Source organism: Oncorhynchus gorbuscha, linkage group LG12 (assembly GCF_021184085.1).
Source record: "Oncorhynchus gorbuscha isolate QuinsamMale2020 ecotype Even-year linkage group LG12, OgorEven_v1.0, whole genome shotgun sequence".
NCBI lineage: Eukaryota > Metazoa > Chordata > Actinopteri > Salmoniformes > Salmonidae > Oncorhynchus > Oncorhynchus gorbuscha.
In genome coordinates, this window is record NC_060184.1 from 72,141,123 (window position 1) to 72,161,873 (window position 20,751).

The window sequence follows — 20,751 nt, forward strand, 5'->3', positions numbered from 1 at the left end:
CAAAACCAATTCTTTCTTTGGCCGCCTCTCCTTCCAGTTCTCTGCTGCCAGTGACTGGAACGAACTGCAAAAATCTCTGAAACTGGAAACACTTATCTCCCTCACTAGCTTTAAGCACCAACTGTCAGAGCATCTTACAGATTACTGCACCTGTACATAGCCCACCTATAATTTAGCCCAAACAACTACCTCTTTCCCAACTGTATTTAATTTATTTATTTATTTTGCTCCTTTGCACCCCATTATTTTTATGTCTACTTTGCACATTCTTCCATTGCAAAACTACCATTCCAGTGTTTTACTTGCTATATTGTATTTACTTTGCCACCATGGCCTTTTTTTGCCTTTACCTCCCTTCTCACCTCATTTGCTCACATTGTATATAGACTTGTTTATACTGTATTATTGACTGTATGTTTGTTTTACTCCATGTGTAACTCTGTGTCGTTGTATCTGTCGAACTGCTTTGCTTTATCTTGGCCAGGTCGCAATTGTAAATGAGAACTTGTTCTCAACTTGCCTACCTGGTTAAATAAAGGTGAAATAAAAATTTTTTTTAAATTACGGGCAACATCCGCATTGAGCTAAAGGCTAGAGCGGCCGCTTTCAAGGAGCGGGACACTAATCCCTAAGCCTATAAGAAATTTCGCTATGCCCTCAGACGAACCATCAAACAAGCAAAGCATCAATGCAGGATTAAGATTAAATTCTACTACACCAGCTCTGACGCTCATCAGATGTGGCAGGGCTTAAACTCTTAAGGACGACAAAGAGAGACCCAGACGCGAGCTGCCCAGTGACGCTAGCCTACCAGAAGAGCTAAATGCCTTTTATGCTCGCTTCGAGGCAAGCAACACTGAAGCATGCACAAGAGCACCAGCTGTTCTGGATGACTGTGTGATAATGCTCTCGGTAGCCGATGTGAACAAAACCTTTAAATAGGTCAACATTCACAAAGCCGCGGGGCCAGATGGATTACCAGGACATGTACTCAAAGCATGTGCGGACCAACTGGCAAATATGTTCACTGACATTTTCAACCTCTCCCTGACTGTGTCTGTAATGCCTACATGTTTCAAGTAGACCACCATAGTCCCTGTGCCCAAGGAAGCGAAGGTAACCTGCCTAAATGATTACCGCCCCGTAGCACTCATGTTAGTAGCGATGAAGTGCTTTGAAAAGCTGGTCATGGCTCACATTAACAGCATCCTCCCGGATACCCTAGACTCACTCCAATTCTCCAGTAAAACTAAATGCATGCTCTTCAACCGATTGCTGCCCGCACCTGCCTGCCCGTCCAACATCACTACTCTGGACGGTTCTGACTTAGAATATGTGGACAACTACAAATACCTAGGTGTCTGGTTAGACTGTAAACTCTCTTTCCAGACCCACTTTAAGCATCTCCAATCCAAAATTCAATATTGAATCGGCTTCCTATTTCACAACAAAGCATCCTTCACTCATGCTGCCAAACATACCCTCGTAAAACTGACCATCCTACCGATCCTCGACTTCAGCGATTTCATTTACAAAATACCCTCCAACACTCTACTCAGCAAATTGGATGCAGTCTATCACAGTGCCATCCGTTTTGTCACCAAATTCCCATACTACCCACCACTGCGACCTGTACGTTCTCGTTGGCTGGCCCTCGCTTCATACTCGTCGCCAAAGCCACTGGCTCCAGGCGATCTACAAGTCTCTGCTAGGTAAAACCCGCCTTATCTCAGCTCAATGGTCACCATAGCAGCATCCAGCCGTAGCATGCGCTCCAGCAGGTATATCTCACTGGTCACTCCCAAAGCCAATTCTTTCTTTGGCCACCTCTCCTTCCAGTTCTCTACTGCCAATGACTGGAACGAACTGCAAAAATCACTGAAGCTGGAGACTCATATCTCCCTCACTAGCTTTAAGCACCAGCTGTCAGAGCAGCTCACAGATCACTGCACCTGTGCATAGCCCATCTGTAAATAGCCCATCCAACCACCTCATCCCCAAACTGTATATTTTTTTTATCTTGCTCCTTTGCACCCCAGTATCTCTACTTGCACATTAATCTTCTGCACATCTACCATTCCAGGGTTTAATTGCTATATTGTAATTACTTCGCCACCGTGGCCTATATATTGCCTTACCTCCCTTATCCTACCTCATTTTCACACACGGTATACAGACTATTTCTACTGTATTATTGACTGTATGTTTGTTTATTCCATGTGTAACTCTGTGTTGTTGTTCGTTTCGAACTGCTTTGCTTTATCTTGCCCAGGTCGTAGTTGTAAATGAGAACTTGTTCTCAACTAGCCTAGCTGGTTAAATAAAGGTTGAATAAAAAAATGAATATTGAAATCTCTAACCTGTACACCCTGCACACTGACTCGGTACTGGTACACCCTGTAAATAGCGTCGTTATTGTTATTTTATTGTGTTACTTTTTATTATCTTTTACTTTTAGTTTATTTTACTTTAGTTTAAGTTTAAATATTTTCTTCTGGAACTGCACTGTTGGTTAAGGGCTTGTAAGTAAGCATTTCACGGTAAGGTCTACCCTTGTTGTTTTTGGCGCATGTGACAAATAAAGTTTGATTTGATAGATTATTACAAATGGGAGCAAACTTTGCTTTCTTTGACACTCACTCTGCCTTCCCACAATTTCAGGTGTAGTTAGGAATGGATGTTTAATCTGAAAGATTAGCGTAACCTCCCCACACATTCACACCCATCAACCTCCCAGGCCTCTTGGTTGAGCAGCAGTCTCTTCCCAGCCTTGGTTGGGACCTTGCCTCTGGCTTTACTTAGTCTATTTGTACAGTAAGCCTACTGAGGGCTAATTATTGAATACACAGTGGTGTCTATCTGTTTGCAGCTTGTCTTATTGATTCTATGGAAATATGGTTCAAAGCAGGCATAAAAAGCTATAAAGGCTGTATTTGATAAATGTTAGTGAATTAGGCATCTGAGGCTGTTTATTCCCCCCTCAAAGTAGACCTCCATGGAAGGTTAAGTGTTGGGAGGTTATATGTTAAAGTTCCTGGTCAAAAGGGCTTTGTTTGTACAAATGCTTACCTCTGGATAAACACTAATTTGCCTCATTTTGATAATGATAACCAGCAGTGGAATTTGGGGTGAAATACACTATATATACAAAAGTATGTGAACACCCCTTCAAATGAATGGATTTGGCTATTTCAGCCAAACCCGTTGCTGACAGGTATATAAAATCAAACATACAGCCATGCAATCTCCATAGACAAACATTGGCAGTAGAATGACCTTACAGAAGAGCGCAGTGGCTTTCAACATGGCACTGTCATAGGATGCCACCTTTACAACAAGTCAGTTGGTCAAAATTATGCCCTGCTTGAGCTTCCCTGGTCAACTGAAAGTGCTGTTATTGTGAAGTGGAAACGTCTAGGAGCAACCATGGCTCAGTCGCAAAATGGTACACGACACAGGCTCACGAATGGGACCGCCGAGTGCTGAAGCGCTTAGCACGTAAAAATAATTTGTCCTCGGTTGCAACACACACTACAGAGTTCCAAACTGCCTCTGGAAGCAACGTCAGCACAAGAACGGTTCGTCGGGAGCTTCATGAAATGGCTTTTGCATGGCCGAGCAGCCACACATAAGTCTAAGATCACCATGCGCAATGCCAAGTGTCAGCTGGAGTGGTGTGAAGCTCACCGCCATTGGACTCTGGAGCAGTGGAAACGCATTCTATGGAGTGATGAATCACTCTTCCCCCATCTGGCAGTCCGACAGACAAATCTGGGTTTGGCGGATGGCAGGAGAATGCCACCTGCCCCAATTCGTCGTGCCAACTGAAAAGTTTTGAGGAGGAATAATGGTCTGGGGCCCTTAGTTCCAGAGAAGGGAAATCTTAACGCTACAGCATACAATGACATTATGTGCTTCCAACTTTGTGGCAACAGTTTGGGGAAGACCCTTTCCTGTTTCAGCATGACAATGCCCCCTTGCAAAAATCAAGGTCCACACAGAAATGGTTTGTCGAGATCGGTGTGGAAGATCGGTGTGCACAGAGCCCTGACCTCAACCCCATCGAACACCTTTGGGATGAATTGGAATGGCGATTGACAGCAATGTTCCAATATCTAGTGGAATCCCTTACCAGAAGAGTGGAGGCTGTTATAGCACTCCATATTAATACCCATGATTCGACGAGCAGGTGTCCACATACTTTTAGTCATGTAGTGTATCTGTGAATTCACCACTGTAAAATCAATAGGAATTCAGATCAAAAAAACATTTTGAATGGCAAAATGATTTTCTCTTTGCACCTACATATCACCCCCAATTCTACTACTGATAATATTAATGGGTTGAATTTATACAATGCTTTGCATTGTGTGGAGGGAAACAAATGACCTCATCTACTACCATTGTGTATGTAGTGTCCATATCAGGACAGCCTCAGAGTCACAAGGAGTCTTTTGGATGTTGTCTGCAGGGTATGAACTACCTGGAGGAGCGTCACCTGGTTCACCGTGACCTGGCGGCCAGGAACGTTCTGGTGAAGACACCTCACCATTTGAAGATCACAGACTTTGGACTGGCCAAGCTGCTCACTGCCGACGAGAAGGAGTACCACGCTGATGGGGGAAAGGTTGGAGCAGCCGACACCGCTGACCATTTCAATAGTCACATTTATTTTTGTACAACACATTTAATTTCCCTACTAGAACAATAATCATTGAATTCAGTTCAATCTTTACTGGATGATCAATGGATTTAACTGTGTGAATAAAGTGAGTGAAAATACTCACTCAACCATGGCTGACCAATAATCTTTACTCATAGGTGCCCATAAAGTGGATGGCACTGGAGTCCATCCTTCACTGGACCTATACACATCAGAGCGATGTGTGGAGCTACGGTAAGTCCAACTGGACAAACAGTACAGCACGTATTTGAGGAAATAGTCAAATAAACTGAACTTATGAACAACTGCAGCTTCTGAAAGGTTTTCTGATGATGTTCCTTGTAATGACATACAAGGTGTGACATTGTGGGAGCTGATGACATTTGGGTCAAAGCCCTACGATGGCATCCCGGCCAGGGAGATCGCTGGAGTCCTGGAGAAAGGAGAGCGCCTACCTCAGCCCCCCATCTGTACCATAGACGTCTACATGATCATGGTCAAATGTGAGTGATGTGCGACATAGCTATATATGTATTGCACACACACACACACACACAAGGGGTTTGATGCCAGTCTTATTTTCCTTCAGGCTGGATGATCGATGCAGACAGCAGACCACGGTTCAGGGAGCTCATCTCTGAGTTCTCCAAAATGGCCCGGGATCCATCTCGCTATCTGGTCATTCAGGTAATTGAAAATATTATTATTATTATTCTATTAGATAGTTGCACCAACTCTTATTTCTTTGACGGGACATTAGAGACAAGGTATTGATTGTGATCGCGATAGTGACTAATTCACTTTCTGATAAAGGCAGTTGATGGCCGAAACGTTTTTACATAAGCAAAAATAAAATAAAGCTTTTAATTAAGAATGGTAGTTATTTTATATCTAATTCACTTTAAATGTACATTTCAGGGAGATGATTGCATGTACCTGCCCAGTCCCACGGACTCTAAGTTCTACCGTAGCCTGATCAGTGCATCAGAGGACATGGACGATGTGGTCGATGCCGAGGAGTATCTTCTCCCCGACAAGACCACCCAGCACCACAACTCAGGGGTAAACACACGTGCAAACCGACACACACACACACACACACACACACACACACACACACACACACACACACACACACACACACACACACACACACACACACACACACACACACACACACACACACACACACACACACACACACGGCTGATATTTGAATTTTCGATCTGCTCACCACAGAATGGCCATCTGATGAGAGAGAACAGTGTGATCCTTCGCTACATCACAGACCCCACCCACGGTGGTTCTCTAGAGAAAGACATCACAGACCCTACCCACAGAGGTTCTCTAAAGAAAGACATCACAGACCCTACCCACAGTGGTTCTCTAGAGCAAGATCTCGCTGCTCTTCCAGGTACAGTACAAACTGTATCCATGGCGAGTTATTGACTTAAAGATCAACTTACAGTAACACAAATGCATTGAGAGCGTAACAGTTTAGCAACATGCATCATCACTGCTCTCTACTGTAAGCCTGGGTATTAACTTTTTTCTTCCCGTATTCTAGAATACATGAACCAGAACACCAAGCTCTCTGATGTCTTCAACCCCAACTATGAGGACCCCAGCGTGCCAGCCTGGGCAACTCGGACCTCTTCTGGGTACGACCCGGACAACAAGTTCTTCAACTCCCTGCCACGCGTGCCGGAGGGACCCGAGTATCTCAACATGGCCCGCAGTACCCTCCCTCGCTCTGTATGTGAGAGCAACCAAGACTACCAGGAGGACTTCCTGCCTCAGGCCACACCCACCAGTAGTCACTTCCTGCCCGCAGCAGAGAACCTGGAGTACCTCGGATTGAGCGCTGCTGTACACACCCCTGTACGCTAGAGGACTCCTCCCACAGATCTCAGGGGACAGTGAGGAACAATGGGACCTGAATAAACTTGGATGGAGACAGATGTGGGACATCAGTGAGGTTTTGGAGGAATTTCTCATGTGGTTGTCCCTTTATTTCTGGAGGAAATAGGCTTCATGGAGATGTCAGCTATGAACGGATGCTCCTGGAAATGATGTTCTCTATTTCAAATCCATGGATCAACCATCCATTTAGATGACTTTGAGTGACTTTCAGATCAGAAGAATGAGCCAAAGCCTTGACATAACAATTATGTCATGCAAATCATTTTTACAGTCCGGGTCGAGTGTGTGGAACAGTTGTTTTTTTATTTGTCTTGCCATGAAATGTGAAGAGGACGGAGTAGACGCAGACCGCTAAGGCTGGACACAGATGGACTGTGTGCTTACATTGTATTGTGGACATCATTCTTTACAGCTCTGCTCTCTGGTTGTACACACTTGAATGCCAAGACTCATTTTGGTGTACCAAGCTACCGGTAACTAACAGGGTCAATCCAAAGGATTTTTGGAAAATGACACAGATGTATAGATTGTGTAGATTAATGCATGTCTCTTACAAGACCCACAAGACAGTAAATAACTATTTATTCTAGGTTATTCGGGTCTCTATCTTGGAAAGAGGTCTTACCTCTTACTAGTATTAATCATTTGAATTGGGCCGTAGAAACCATAAAGACATACGTTTAGGACTCAATTCAATCTGGATCGCTGAAACGTTACCGATTGCGGAATAGAAATGTAAAGGTAATTTCAAATCAAGCCGACATCTGCAGCGTTTACCATGAATGCAGGGGACATTGCCTTGAAAAATCACCCAATAAACGCTGAACTCCAGGCGATGCAGATTGAATAGAGCCCAACATATCTGTGATAGTAACTTTGTTTTTCTGGTGAGAATTGTCATTGCCGTGGTGACAATATAAAGTAATACATTACTGAACAGGTACTTTACTGGAAGAGTACAAATATATACTATAAAGTACCATAACTACACAAATGTACAGCCCACTTTAACATATTGAATATCTTTCGGGTTAAGGTGTTGATGCTGTATCTAGAGGTTCTTCTTCTGGTACCATCAGTGTTCTCTCCTTACTTTCCTTAGATACTGAGGCTGATGGGGGAAAGGAAGGTCACCAAACAGTGTGTGGTATTGAATGGTTGTTGCAGACGTTTAAGCTGAATTTAAATTGTCTATACCGGTTTATTACTATTGAAATGTTCAGGTCAGTCACAAGCCAAGTCACAAGACAATTCAATTTTGAGTGCCATTCGTGGACTTGGAATAATTGGGTCAGATACCAAAAGAGCAAATGTAATTAAATGTTTGCACATAGTGACCCAGTAAAATGCCCTTTCCAGATTTTTAGATTTTAAGCACAAATCATTGGTCGACATATTCTCCACTTAAAATAACCTTGAATAGGTGTTAAATATTGTATATGTAGTTTTGAATGTGCACTAGTTTACTTCCATCATTGTCAATAATGGATTAAACCTATTACTGTGAACTAAAGTATGTTAAGTGTTGGTTTTAGATTTACAATAGCTCATTGGCAATGAAGATAAATCCTTTGGGGGAAAATAGTTGTGGGTTGTCATTTGAAAGAAAGGGAACATTGAACCCTAAAAATGTACAAATGCTAGAAATGTTTACAATACATAAAGCATTGTTCATTGTAAGGGGTCTAGTTGAGAACGTCAAGTGTGTCATGTAGACTCTTCGCTCTTGTTAACAATAGGTGTAATGTCACATTGTTTGAAATTCCTTAATGTCTAACAAAACCTAAATGTGATACTGTCGGTGCCTGAATTACACATCCACATGCAAATTCACTTTCAGTTCATATAGTATGAATGTACAATACCAATTAAAATGTATTTCACTAGAAATTAGTCTTAAGCCATGTTAAAAGGTTAGATACTTGTACGTAAATGAGCATTTCCTGGAAATCCCTTCTCCGTGACTCTGTCCATTGACTTTTTTGAACCAATAAGAGGCGGCTCAGGCCCTGTTTTTGTGATTGTGTATGATAGGGGTTAGAAGTGTAATGCATGCAAGTAGAAAACAGTTGGCAATTCAACTCAATCAAGCAGTTAGTGATTGTGAGACTACTACCCTCTTTTTGAGCCAGAAGTGTTTGACACGTTACCATGACCTTCCTGTGTTTGTATACTGCATCTAGTAGTAGTGTTTATGAGATCACTTTCAATTGTGCACTTCACACATTAAATAAATTACAATGTTCCACTGTAAACCTGTCCTAGATGCTACGATGCTGTAAAATAAAGAGTTTAATCTACACTATGGGTTATTTATCAGGTTTTCCGTCAGTAATAGAAGCTGACATTTTCAAACCATAAGCCAGGTTTGTGTTAAGGTAGTCCCTCTGCCTAATTGACTTGTCCAATAAGACTCCTTTTGCTTTCCGTTGCGTGCCCTAATGAACATGACCCAAGGATAGTCAGAAGGACATTTTGTCAAGCAGAATAAAGCATGACATTTAATACAAAATTAATTGTTAGAGTATGTACAAATGACTTTATTAGCATGATTTCAACAATTTACAATAAGTTAGATGGGCTGTGGGATAAGATGAAATGTCACAGCTCAAACTGTTGCTTGCTTCATGAGTGCTTGCTCCCCGAAAACTTGCTTGAAGTATACCACGTGTTCCTCACAGTGCTCACCTAAAGGCCAATCAAAACAGAGTATTGGGTCAAAGGTCAGTCAATACACACCAGTTGCAGTTGGGTGGGAAGTGATTTATTAGCAGTTCATTCAATAATGAGCTATTTATTCCAGGTTTTACTTATTACCCATCTGTTGGTTGTGTTTTTAGCATTGGTACCAATTGGGTCCTTATTAATTTATACGTTTTCAAATGTATTTTTATTGGATATTTAGAAAAGGTCTATGCTTTGCTCTGTCATGGATTTCAGTTTGCGTTGATAATGTTGGCGTCTATCAAAACCTGAAACCTATAGGAAACAGGTTCAACCATTGATACTCTCCCATGTGTTCCAACGTTTCAAAGAAACCATGCAACTAGGATAAATGTGTTCATATGAATAAAAAAAAAGCAATAGGAGCACACAACAGCAGGCGAAGCCAACTAAACTGCTCCAGCACCTTTCAGCATATGCCTGTTGTTCCTGGCTTAATATAGTTATTTGGGTCAAGGTAATCTAATAGAAGAAAAAAAAAAAAATCACAGAGGGCACTCATTCATTATTGAAAACTATGGCATTATCAACATTTCTACAACATTCTTTCTACAGTCATTACAAAGGAGTTAGTCAGACCAGAGCCATGGAAATAGATGAATTTAGTGTCACCCTACGCAGAGCCATTCCTTCCACCTTTCGGTGCAGACAAGTCACACCATTGGTGAAACCACCAGACCTAAGACAATGGTCTCCATGGTGATAAATAGCACATTACATAGGGAATAAGGAGCCCTTTCAGCTGAAGACCTGGTGTAGAAGTGTCACCTAACCTGGGTTGAAGCTGGGGTTGCCTCTCAGGCGCAGGTTCCTCTGCTCAAAGAACCGGAATATGGTGTAGAAGAGCATCTGGTCGGCCGTCTGGAGCGCCGCGTCCAGGAACTTGCGAGCGGAGATGTTGTCGTTGCCGCCCACGCTGCGGATGAAGCGCAGAGCACCCAGCACCTGCTGTTTGGACAGGAGCACCTCCACAATCTCATCGTTGGCCGTGGACAGTCTCTGTCACACAGACAGATAGACGGAGGACGTTACAGATCAGCATGTTAAAACATGTCTATATGAGTACCAGGGTTTATTGTTATAAGTTAGCCTTGAATGAAGTTCACATGAAGGCTACTTTCTATAATTAGTTGACAGGATTCTCTGAAAAAAACAACCAATTCTACAAAGGACTTTGGGGATGTCCTGTGTGATAACCGATAGTTGTTTAAAATAGTCTGCATGTTAGCGTGTGTGTGCATCATACCTTTAACATGTCCAGGGAGAGCTGGTGTGCAGCGGGGTAAGTGCCTTCTAGAGACAACAGCAAACAGGCCTTAAGACAATACAGACACTACACATGTTAATTCCACAACCAATCAAAATAAAGATCATACAGTGGAACTGATCCAAGGTCTGCTCAAACAATGGAACAGACAGTAAATAATCAACGAGCGCTACAGTAGCCTTGTGCCTTTTACTTCCAACAAAACAGTTAGCTGGTGAGAAATGGGATCACAGGAAGGAGGTTCCCACGCATTATGTCGGATTAAATATTATAAAGAAATCAACTTTCAAAGACCGGGGTAAAACACACATGTCAAAAGGATTTTATATTGTTTCCATTGGAACAGGCAAATGTTATGACGTGCAGTTGAAGTGAAGTATTTGATATGGATCTTTTCTGAAGCATTGCGTCTACAGAACTAACAGCCTGCTGGCGACTTTGCATTAAACATCACCCCCAACTCCTCTGAAAACCCAAAACCTACAGGATCAAACTACCATGAAATAGTTGAGCTTTGCTTATAATAATTGAGGACTCACCAGAGGTTTAGAGTCACTGAGGACGTGGTACTGGAGGAACTGATGAAGCATGTAGAAGAGACTGTGATGAACCAACGTCTTAATGACCAGCTCATACAGGTAATGCTGGAAGAGAGGAAAGTGGACCTTATATTTCAGACAACTCAACATCACAGTTCCCAATTGAAAGATAATTTGATGACAATATGGGACAATAAATATGCAGAATCTACAGGAACACAAAGCATACTAATGTAGCACTGACAACATGTTTCAAGATGAAACCGTGTCTTCCCACCATTATGCATGAAACACCAAAAAAACTGTTCTGATAGAGCCTCCCGAAAAGACTTTTCTGCAATGAGTACCTACCTGCACAGTGATCTGGACCTGGTTGAGTGAGCGGATGTACTCCATCAGCACAGCAATGATGAATTTGTGAGACACGTCCTGTTGGAGGGGTGAAACGATAGAAATGTTCAGTCATCTAACAGGCAAAAAAAAATACTTTCAATTCAAATAAGGCAGCAGCCATTGGAATATGGGCTTCACCACCACCAGTAGCCTTGTGCCTTTTACTTCCAACAAACAGTTAGCTGGTGAGAAATGGGATCACAGGAAGGAGGTTCAGTCACCTTTTTCTCTGTGAAGGAGGACAGGACGTGTGTGTACATGTCGGACTGGTCGATAACTGCCTGCGTCCGGACAGGCCTCTCCCGAGCAGTGCTGCCTCGGCTGGGACCAGACTCCATAGCCTGAAAGAGATCCAACAGGTAACAACTAGGGCTGTGGCAGTCACAACATTTTGTCAGCCTATGGATTATCAAGCCAATAACTCTGGTCTCATGGTAATGAACAGATTTAGCATCTCCTGGCTCCCACACATAGCCTACAAGCCACTGATGCAGACCTTTGTAACATAAATCCATGTAATATGGCCTACACATTCACAATAAGTCGTATTTATTTTAGACAGGTCTAAAACATATGAAGAAAATGTAGTCCATTTCAGAAGAACAGAACAGCATTCTGTGAGTTGTCCTTAGATCTGGCTAAGTCATATGGCTGTGGGCTACACTAGTTCATTTAGTAGACAAGATTTACTTATAATTCTGTGGCATTATTTTAGAGTATGAAGAACACAATTGAACAATGACGTGACTAATGATGACTTGAAAAAAAGTCCCTTGAAAAGACATGAGCTCTGCTTTGTTTGTTTTTTGCTCAGGCTGTACACACTTCATCAGTCTCTCATTCACAATTTGACAAGCACTTGATAATGCCTTGAATTTCCAGGCGGCATCTCCTTAGTGTGGCCATAATGCACCCTAAAAAAAAAATCCATGCCTTTTGCAGCCAGTGGCCGTTGTGCCCTTGGGGTAAATATAATAATTCCCTTCTCCCGGAGTGCTGCGGGCTCCAAAGCACCTCTCACTCACATGGCTCTCCATCATGTGATCGTGTCTTTCTCACAGGCTAAAAGTGAAGACAGACACTTTGGGGACGCAACTGTGCGCGTCATTATTCAATTCCGAGGTGCATATTTAAGATATTGGAAGAAATGTCCGCATTTACTTAACGTCAGCCAACAAGATGAGTAGACCTAACAAACAGCAAAAGCACTAGCCTATGTCAATCTACTATCCCCCATAGTACAAAAGTTGACCTATTATATTCTGTGTGAGAAATAAATATTCCAAACATAGTCTGGGAGAGTTGTGGGATGCAATAGATCCCAAATGAATATAACCACTAGTAGCAAATACAATTATGCATGCAATGCTTTTATTATGAAGTTGCATTTTTTATGGGGGAAATTATCTTCCCCAAACTTGAAATTCACACGATGCTTATATATGCCAGTTAAGCTCCACAGCCCTTGTAAAAGAGGATCAAATATGCCTAATTTTAAGATGTTATTTGGCCACTTTAGTTGTGATACAAACCTTATTAAAACATACAGGCCTATGGGCTAGGCTACATGAGGTGTGCGACCATGATTAGAAAAAGACGGGGGGGGGGGGGGGCTGATTCTTACATTACGCTGTGAATCATTTACAAGTGATAATATATCATTCACAAGTGATATGCTAATATTGTCACCCATCAGACTATTCTTGATTTAATCTGGTCTTTACATATACTACACAATATATGTTTTAAATGCGTTTTTATTTAGAATGGCTCATTATCATTCACCCGTCTCAAAACAGGGGCAGTGGGAAAAAAACACGTCATCTATGCACTTAAATAACGAATGGAGGTCGCTTTTCCTGTGGTTCATTTTCATACCAGCCAGGTAGGCAATACTCCTGTTGTGAAGAGAAGCAATCTGCTTAATATTAGGAACGTTGAGAAATAAATACACTAGGTCTAGCCTATAGAAAGCTGATGGCCTCTTTTAAAAAGAGGATCCCATCACTTTGTTTTCTTCTGCAATTGCATAGCCTATAGAAATGTTGTGCAACATGAGCTCATGAAGTATTTGATTAGACTTTCGATCAGGGTGATTAGAGGGACAATAGAGCGCTGAGTACCAGACAGTTAGCAAATTTGGTAGGCTACTAATGACCATCAGCAGCAGAGCTTAGAGAAGCCTAATTACTGTGACTAAACAGTCACATGGAATTTGACTGCCGGTGTGGAGATAATAGGGTCACGTAACAGCCCTAGTAACAAAGTCAAGTTACTGCAACAGACAGTGTATGGGCTACTGTCCTGATAATTCGTAATATGGACAAATAAAATCTATTCAGTTGACTATATCCTCTTCATCCTTTTTGTTATTCAAGTTACAAGATCAAAATGGTTAAACGGATCTACTAGTAAGATACCGCTACTGTCCTAAATAACTTTTCACTAGTGTCACTTGACTTTGTTTCCAACATTAGGGCTGTTTTCCTAAAGAAGTCCTAAAGTGTTTGTTTTGTTTCCTCGATACTGGTGTGATCGTGACTCTAGTAGGCAGTACTCACCACAGTGTAGGTCTGCTCTGCCTCCAGGTACTCTTTGAAGACTTGGTTGAGTTTGTCAAACACTGTGGCCACTACTGGTAAGCTCCCCTTGTCTTCCCCGTTGAGCACTGAAACACACAGAGAGATAGGCCTTGAGTGAACACCGCCTATGTTCTCTATGGTTCAGGCTCTAATCGTCTATTCTACAACTTTGTTTTATTAGAGTGCTTCCTTCAGCGACGAACACAGTCTCCCCTATCTGTTACACAAGGCAGTCTTACTTTGTGAGCACACAGACAGGATGACCATCTTGCAGTCTCGTCTGCGCAGGAGGAAGTCGATCAGCTTGCCCTTGTCCTGCAGGAGGTTGACGGTGGGCGGCAGCTTCACCTGCAGATACCACTGATACCCTGAAACAGAGGAGGAACACACAGGTCAGACACCCTGAAACAGAGGAGGAACACACAGGACAGACACCCTGAAACAGAGGAGGAACACAGGACAGACACCCTGAAACAGAGGAGGAACACAGGACAGACACCCTGAAACAGAGGAGGAACACAGGACAGACACCCTGAAACAGAGGAGGAACACAGGACAGACACCCTGAAACAGAGGAGGAACACACAGGACAGACACCCTGAAACAGAGGAGGAACACACAGGACAGACACCCTGAAACAGAGGAGGAACACACAGGACAGACACCCTGAAACAGAGGAGGAACACACAGGACAGACACCCTGAAACAGAGGAGGAACACACAGGACAGACACCCTGAAACAGCGGAGGAACACACAGGACAGACACCCTGAAACAGCGGAGGAACACACAGAACAGACACCCTGAAACAGCGGAGGAACACACAGAACAGACACCCTGAAACAGCGGAGGAACACACAGAACAGACACCCTGAAACAGCGGAGGAACACACAGAACAGACACCCTGAAACAGCGGAGGAACACACAGAACAGACACCCTGAAACAGAGGAGGAACACACAGAACAGGACAGACAACCATGCAAGAACATGAGCACCATCCGGAACAAGCTGTAGATGAGAAATGTGGAAAGCAATATGGTAACTAAAAAAAGTGAAGTGAAAGCAATATGGTAACTACATAGCCTAGAAGAGGAGGCTCTACTACCACGTTGGTTACTATACACCCATCTTATCTACAGTGAATAGGGGTTAGTGGTCGTTTCCGGTCCAGATGATAACAGACAGTAAGCCGGGACATAGCAGTCTATGGTTAGATGTTTCTGGTCCAGACAGTAAGCCGGGACATAGCCGTCTATGGTTAGATGTTTCTGGTCCAGACAGTAAGCCGGGACATAGCCGTCTATGGTTAGATGTTTCTGGTCCAGACAGTAAGCCGGGACATAGCCGTCTATGGTTAGATGTTTCCGGTCCAGATGATAACAGACAGTAAACCGGGACATAGCCGTCTATGGTTAGATGTGTGGGTGTTCTCACTCACCTTCGCTTGCACTGATGATGATGTCAGGTTGAAAGACGCTCCAAGATGAGGAGTCTGAAGGTCAAGGGAAGCATCCATGATCATCAGTAATACCACCACCTACCATTTCCCTGCTAGCTGTTCCAATTGTCATTGACAAAGTTTCATTGACAAGTGCCTGCCGCAGCTCATCTAGCTACTTGCGTTTCATAAAGGATACAGAGCTCACAAGGCACCGGAGGCTGGCTGGGTACAGCAGAAGGACCTATGGAGAAGTGAAGTTAGTTTCTGTCAGGGCTTTAGGAGACATATTCTAAAAGTGACAGATGGGAGTGAAGTGACAGGAAGTTACGTCACGTCTCAGACAGAAAAATGACACATGGGTAGAAAGAGACACCTGTCTGTCACACATGAGTGATACAATTACAACTGGAATGACTGAAAGGCGGAGAAGATACACACATACTGTCAGCGACCAAAACAGCCAAGCAGTTGGTAAAGTCTGGCCTGTCCATACACACTCAGTGGCCAGTTTATCAGAACACCACTCCGTTCACAGAAATGATGAGTCACGTGGCCTGCTATATAAAGCAGGCAGAAAGGCATCCAGTTACTGTTCGATTGAACGTTCCAGTGGGCAAAACCAGTGACCTAAGTGACCGGGTTCAGAAACGTCTGGCGTCCTAGACTTTTCACGCACGACAGTGTCTAGGTTTGACAGAGAATGAAACAAAAAGCATCCAGTCCGTGGCAGTCCTGTATGTGAAGACACAGCTAGTTGAGAGGTGGAAGCAGAATGAATCGTGCACGCTAACAGGCGGGCCACAAACAGACAAATAACAGCACAACAGTGGTGTGCAGAACGGCATCTCAGAACGCACAACTCGTCAGTCCTTGTCACGGATGGGCTGTTGCATCAGACAACCACACCGGGTTACACTCCTATCAGCTAAAAAACAACAAGAAGAGGCTCCAGTGGGCAGGCGAATACCAACACTGGACAATTGAGGAGTGGAAAAACATTGCCTGGTCTGACGAATCCTGGATCCTGTTGCATCATGGCAGTCAGGAATTGGCGTAAGCAGCATGAGTCCATGGCCCCATTCTGTCTGGTGTCAACAGTACAGGCTGATGGTGTAATGGTGTGGGGAATGTTTTCCTGGCATACGTTAGGTTTCTTGATACCAATTGAGCAACGTTTCCATGCCACAAAGAATTCAGGTTGCTCTGAACACACAAGGGTATCAGGCCCAGTACTAGATGGGTGTATCTAATAAACTGGCCAATGAGTGTATACACATAGAGTAATTCCAAGTAGCCTATACCTGTGAGGGGAATCCTGTAGGGGTGTATGGAGCGAGGAGGCAGCACAGGCTGGTGGACGTTCAGGGCACAGTCAGGCTCCCGTAGCTTGATGTCAAATATGATGGAGGTCTGAAATAAGACATTAAGTCTGCCATGATGTAGATAATGGGTTTGGACCCTGAATATGAAACACAAACGTAGTGGTAGTTTGCCTGTCTAACCTCAAACAGGGTTCTGCCTTGATTTTGTAACAAGGTGGTCCCCCTTTGGACTCAAGAGATTGCATTTATGAACACCTGTAAAATGCACCCCTCTTACATTCTTTGCTGAGAACCCTCCTCAAAATGCTCCAATTGTCATTTCTTGCCAAAAGGACTCACCTGAGTGCTCTGATGATGCACTACCACCAGGTTATCCACCACGTTGAGGGCAAACTTCCCTGTGGTGTTGAGTTTTAACACGTTGGTCTTCTTACAGGATCCCTCCCTGGGAACAACATGTCGTTAGGCCAGACATCATTTATCAATTTAGCCCTTCAGATATTCCCCATGTACAAATTACACCATGGATAGTTCATTTCAAGATTGATCCAGTAAATGTCTATGAGTAGCTTCTTACTCTAGCTAGTTTCTCTAGTTACACAAGAAACTCTGAATATAAGGGCGATATGATTGCTTCATGACCATGTTAAGTTAGGAGGAATTTCAGCATGTTTAGAGGAATGTCCATTAGGAATATGCTAAATAAAATGTACCTGGGTAGCTGATAGAGGATCACCTCAGCACAGGGACTGTCGGTAGTTCTGGAGTGATGCTTCAGATACATTACATACAGCTGACCGTAACTACCATTAGAAACAAAGTGAACAACTCATTCAGCGTTCATACCGCTTCATACAGCCCAAAGGGCTTTTGCTTTTTGTTTGAAATTGTTACTTGAATATCGAGCAAAAATATGAAATATCAATTCAAAACAGTTACAAACTCACATGTTGGCCACAGCAATGTCCCTCTCTGACAGATTGAGCTTGGCTGGCTTGGGAACCACCGGAAGCTCGATCTCAAACTTGGACATTTTAGACATGGTCCCACTCTGGTGGGACAAAAAAACAATAGGTTTGATGATTATAGTTCCAGCCACTTTAGGATGCTAATGCTTGCTCAAACATGAACTTTTGGTGGTATATATAATGTCTTACTGTATCAGCAGGTGGACATTTTTGAGACATCTTATGTCAGTTGTGACCACTTACTTTGAAGGCAAACGGCTGCAGCACATTGCCCTGGAAGGTGGTAGAAAGTAGAATGACTGCAGTCTCAGGACAGTACATGTACCAGTTCACATTGATGCTCTGACTCTTCAGCAGCTTCAGGCTACGCTTGTCAGGAAGCACCTAAACACAGAGAGCATCTCATTGACAACTTCAACTCAAATGAAAAACTGGAACAAGACACCTTTTTGTAGAACATTGAGCCTAACAGGCATCCCTGTTCACATTGCAGTCTTCCTCTTTTCGTATTCCAGTCTAAAGAGGTAACGTTACCAATCAACCTAATACTGTGCAGTACTGCAAAATCTGACAACTTTATTTCTCAGTCAGTGGTACATTAAGACCTCTAGTGGTTGTAGTTTGAATTGAGTCACGCAAGTGTCATGTGACAATGTTTTAGTATAAGAAAGAGTAATACAGGGCAAACTCAATTGAGTGCTGTGATACAATAACCTAGGAAACAATCTAGGTGTGCAACTTTCCTGATAGTGCATTCCTATCCTAAATCACAAAAATGACTGGCTTTATTATATATCACAAGAAATAGGATTCATGTGAAACATAGTTACCTGGTAGAACTCAATTCCCTGGTCAGTGATGAAAACTATTTCATTCCAGTTAGTCCAACAGAAGCCCAAAATACTGGCATTCTTCATCTGTCAATCAAAAAGGAGAATATAAAACAAAATCACACCTATTGAAAATTGACTCGTGCTTAGTTACAACATGAAGAAATTACAGCTATTTTGAACTTCAAACATTTGACACTGTATATGCATACCTTACATTCCTGGGAGAATTCCAAATGTGGATAGTCCGGTATGAAGTTTATGAAATCCTACAAGAAACAAAAACTGAGGCTTTTGGTCAGGCCATCAGCGTGGATAGAAAACACAATAATTGAATAACATCTAGTTGAGAATGATTGCTGTAATGTTTACCACAGATTTTGGTGTTCTCTGAACTGCCAAAATCTTATTTCCGATTGAAAACTTGATGCACTTCACCTCTCCTTTGTCATCCATTCTGTGAAGAAAATGTATATACTGCATGAGAGACCATTATCATTGAGCTTATGATCATCATCGTCGCAATATATGCATCATCTTGTTACCTGAAGGCAACTGAGCTTTTGTCCTCTGGTCCTTTAACCACAACCCCAGTGGCACCCCCTGATCGCACTGCAAACACCTGAAGGAGCAACCAGGGTAAATAGAGAACAATCAATATAAAAGGATTTGGAGCCTGGTATCCATTACATTAGGAGGACAGTTCTACCTGAGGCATTAGAATGAGGGTTACTGCTCATCTAACCTGCCTTGTTTAGCTGGTGAATGTACTACCAGAGACATGCGTTAAATGTTGACTGAAGTTCACCAATTCGTCTACCATATTAATTAGCCATACTGTATGGCTACACTTTAGGACCTTCACCAAGCTGCAACATGGGATTCAACAGTTTGCCACACTCATCAAAGCTAGTTATTTGTACTTGCGTTCACATTAGCCAGCATACTGCAGTAGCTACCAAGCTGAATGTAAAATCAATATAAAATATGATTTATTTAGCTAGCTATAATCGCGCTAACTAAGCATCTAGCTAACTGTTTCTGGAGTAACCACCATAGCTGAGCATATCCTTCTAACTAGCCTTGGCTATTAATGTTAGTAATGTTAATGTACCTGTTTGTTTGCTTCGTCAAAAAACACATTGTTGACGCTTGAGGCATTTTCAAATTGCACAGGATTTTCACAAAGTTCCAGGTAGTAGTGTTCCTCACTCATTGTGAAGCTTTAGCTTTGCCGACTTTTATGTATTGCAGTTAGTTGTCAGTGTTTGCTCTGCATTTCATAAATTAATTGTCCAAGGCCTCTCTCTACGGCAAGTTCCGGTTTCAAAATCATGTGACAGTCACGTGACTGACATAAAATATTAATGCCACATAGAACAATGACATATATTCCACCGGATGTATAAATCTGAAAGCTTGGCGTGTCCACTCAGTACAGCCCAGTGGCCGGCAGCGGGAGGAGATGGACTTTGACCGACATTCTGCACATTTTCTCATCGATAAAACATGTGATCTCAATACAGTTTTCGGTTACTAAAACGAAAATATGTTATGAACTGATTGGAATAAGTTTAGTAGACTTTACCCTTTGCCAAAACACTTTTCATATTGCGTTAAATATTAGTTATTTAGTAGTGCAAACGCGAATTGAGTTATTGCACACGCGCACTTCACAAAGTAGACGTTCCCTAACGGAAATATACAGATGCCTCCTTGTTCTGCCCAAAATGACACATTTGTTCACAAAGGAAACGACAGACTGGTCTATCTTGGTTTAGTTATAATCTTCGGTAATGCTGCGTTCATATCATGTCAAAAACTCGGGACCTCCGAGTTAAAAGGAAATTATTTGCGTAAAGCTTCCTATTTGTTGATTCTAGTACCTCCCTGGTGGGAAACTCGGGATCCGACTCTTCCGCCTAGATTAGCAAGTTAGACATTTCTGGAGTTTCCAACATGCGACTAAACGCTACTTTCAAAATAAAAGTTCATTGTCAAACTGAAATCAAACACTCAAACAAGATATAGGTGTTTTCTGCAGGCTTTTATACAAGTTGGACTGGCTGACTGAGTAATATTGACATGTTATAGTTAC

The 20,751-nt window shown here is 42.6% G+C and overlaps 2 protein-coding genes across 3 annotated transcripts in view; one reads left to right on the forward strand and one right to left on the reverse strand.

Moving 5' to 3' along the window:
• LOC123991361 (melanoma receptor tyrosine-protein kinase-like) overlaps window positions 1-8,886 on the forward strand; it is a 50,278-nt gene extending 41,392 nt beyond the window's left edge. The window contains exons 21-27 of the mRNA XM_046292872.1: window positions 4,472-4,627; window positions 4,822-4,897; window positions 5,020-5,166; window positions 5,253-5,350; window positions 5,582-5,725; window positions 5,903-6,077; window positions 6,231-8,886. Of these exons, the coding sequence (XP_046148828.1) occupies window positions 4,472-4,627; window positions 4,822-4,897; window positions 5,020-5,166; window positions 5,253-5,350; window positions 5,582-5,725; window positions 5,903-6,077; window positions 6,231-6,553 (1,119 nt within the window). The 3' untranslated portion in view covers window positions 6,554-8,886. The remainder of the gene's footprint in view (window positions 1-4,471; window positions 4,628-4,821; window positions 4,898-5,019; window positions 5,167-5,252; window positions 5,351-5,581; window positions 5,726-5,902; window positions 6,078-6,230) is intronic.
• Window positions 8,887-9,055: 169 nt separating this feature from the next.
• rmc1 (regulator of MON1-CCZ1) lies at window positions 9,056-20,455 on the reverse strand. Of its 2 annotated transcripts, XM_046292873.1 has the most exons (20): window positions 19,768-20,455; window positions 19,199-19,275; window positions 19,026-19,110; window positions 18,866-18,922; window positions 18,654-18,740; window positions 18,067-18,207; window positions 17,803-17,906; window positions 17,569-17,658; window positions 17,195-17,300; window positions 16,835-16,943; window positions 15,730-15,774; window positions 15,531-15,584; window positions 14,331-14,459; window positions 14,071-14,177; window positions 11,731-11,850; window positions 11,468-11,545; window positions 11,117-11,221; window positions 10,557-10,625; window positions 10,084-10,309; window positions 9,056-9,274 (listed from the first exon to the last, which is right to left on the reverse strand). In XM_046292873.1, the coding sequence occupies exons 1-20, from the start codon at window positions 19,867-19,869 to the stop codon at window positions 9,195-9,197; spliced, it is 1,971 nt and encodes a 656-aa protein (XP_046148829.1). In that variant the 5' UTR covers window positions 19,870-20,455; the 3' UTR covers window positions 9,056-9,194. The 2 variants fall into 2 exon arrangements, with proteins under 2 accessions (XP_046148829.1, XP_046148830.1); XM_046292874.1 differs by lacking the exon at window positions 19,768-20,455 and having other exon boundaries at window positions 18,866-18,944; window positions 19,092-19,110; window positions 19,199-19,265.
• Window positions 20,456-20,751: the final 296 nt, after the last annotated feature.

What these genes read in the sequence shown, in the direction of transcription:
- rmc1 (XM_046292873.1), bottom strand. Translation starts at nt 19,869, where the DNA reads ATGAGTGAGGAACACTACTACCTGGAACTTTGTGAAAATCCTGTGCAA. An exon ending in CAGAGCAGACCTACACTGTG is followed by an intron (nt 11,851 to 14,070) that starts GTGAGTACTGCC and finishes GATCTCTTTCAG; the next exon opens with GCTATGGAGTCTGGTCCCAG. An exon ending in CAACCCCAGCTTCAACCCAG is followed by an intron (nt 9,275 to 10,083) that starts GTTAGGTGACAC and finishes ATTGGCCTTTAG; the next exon opens with GTGAGCACTGTGAGGAACAC.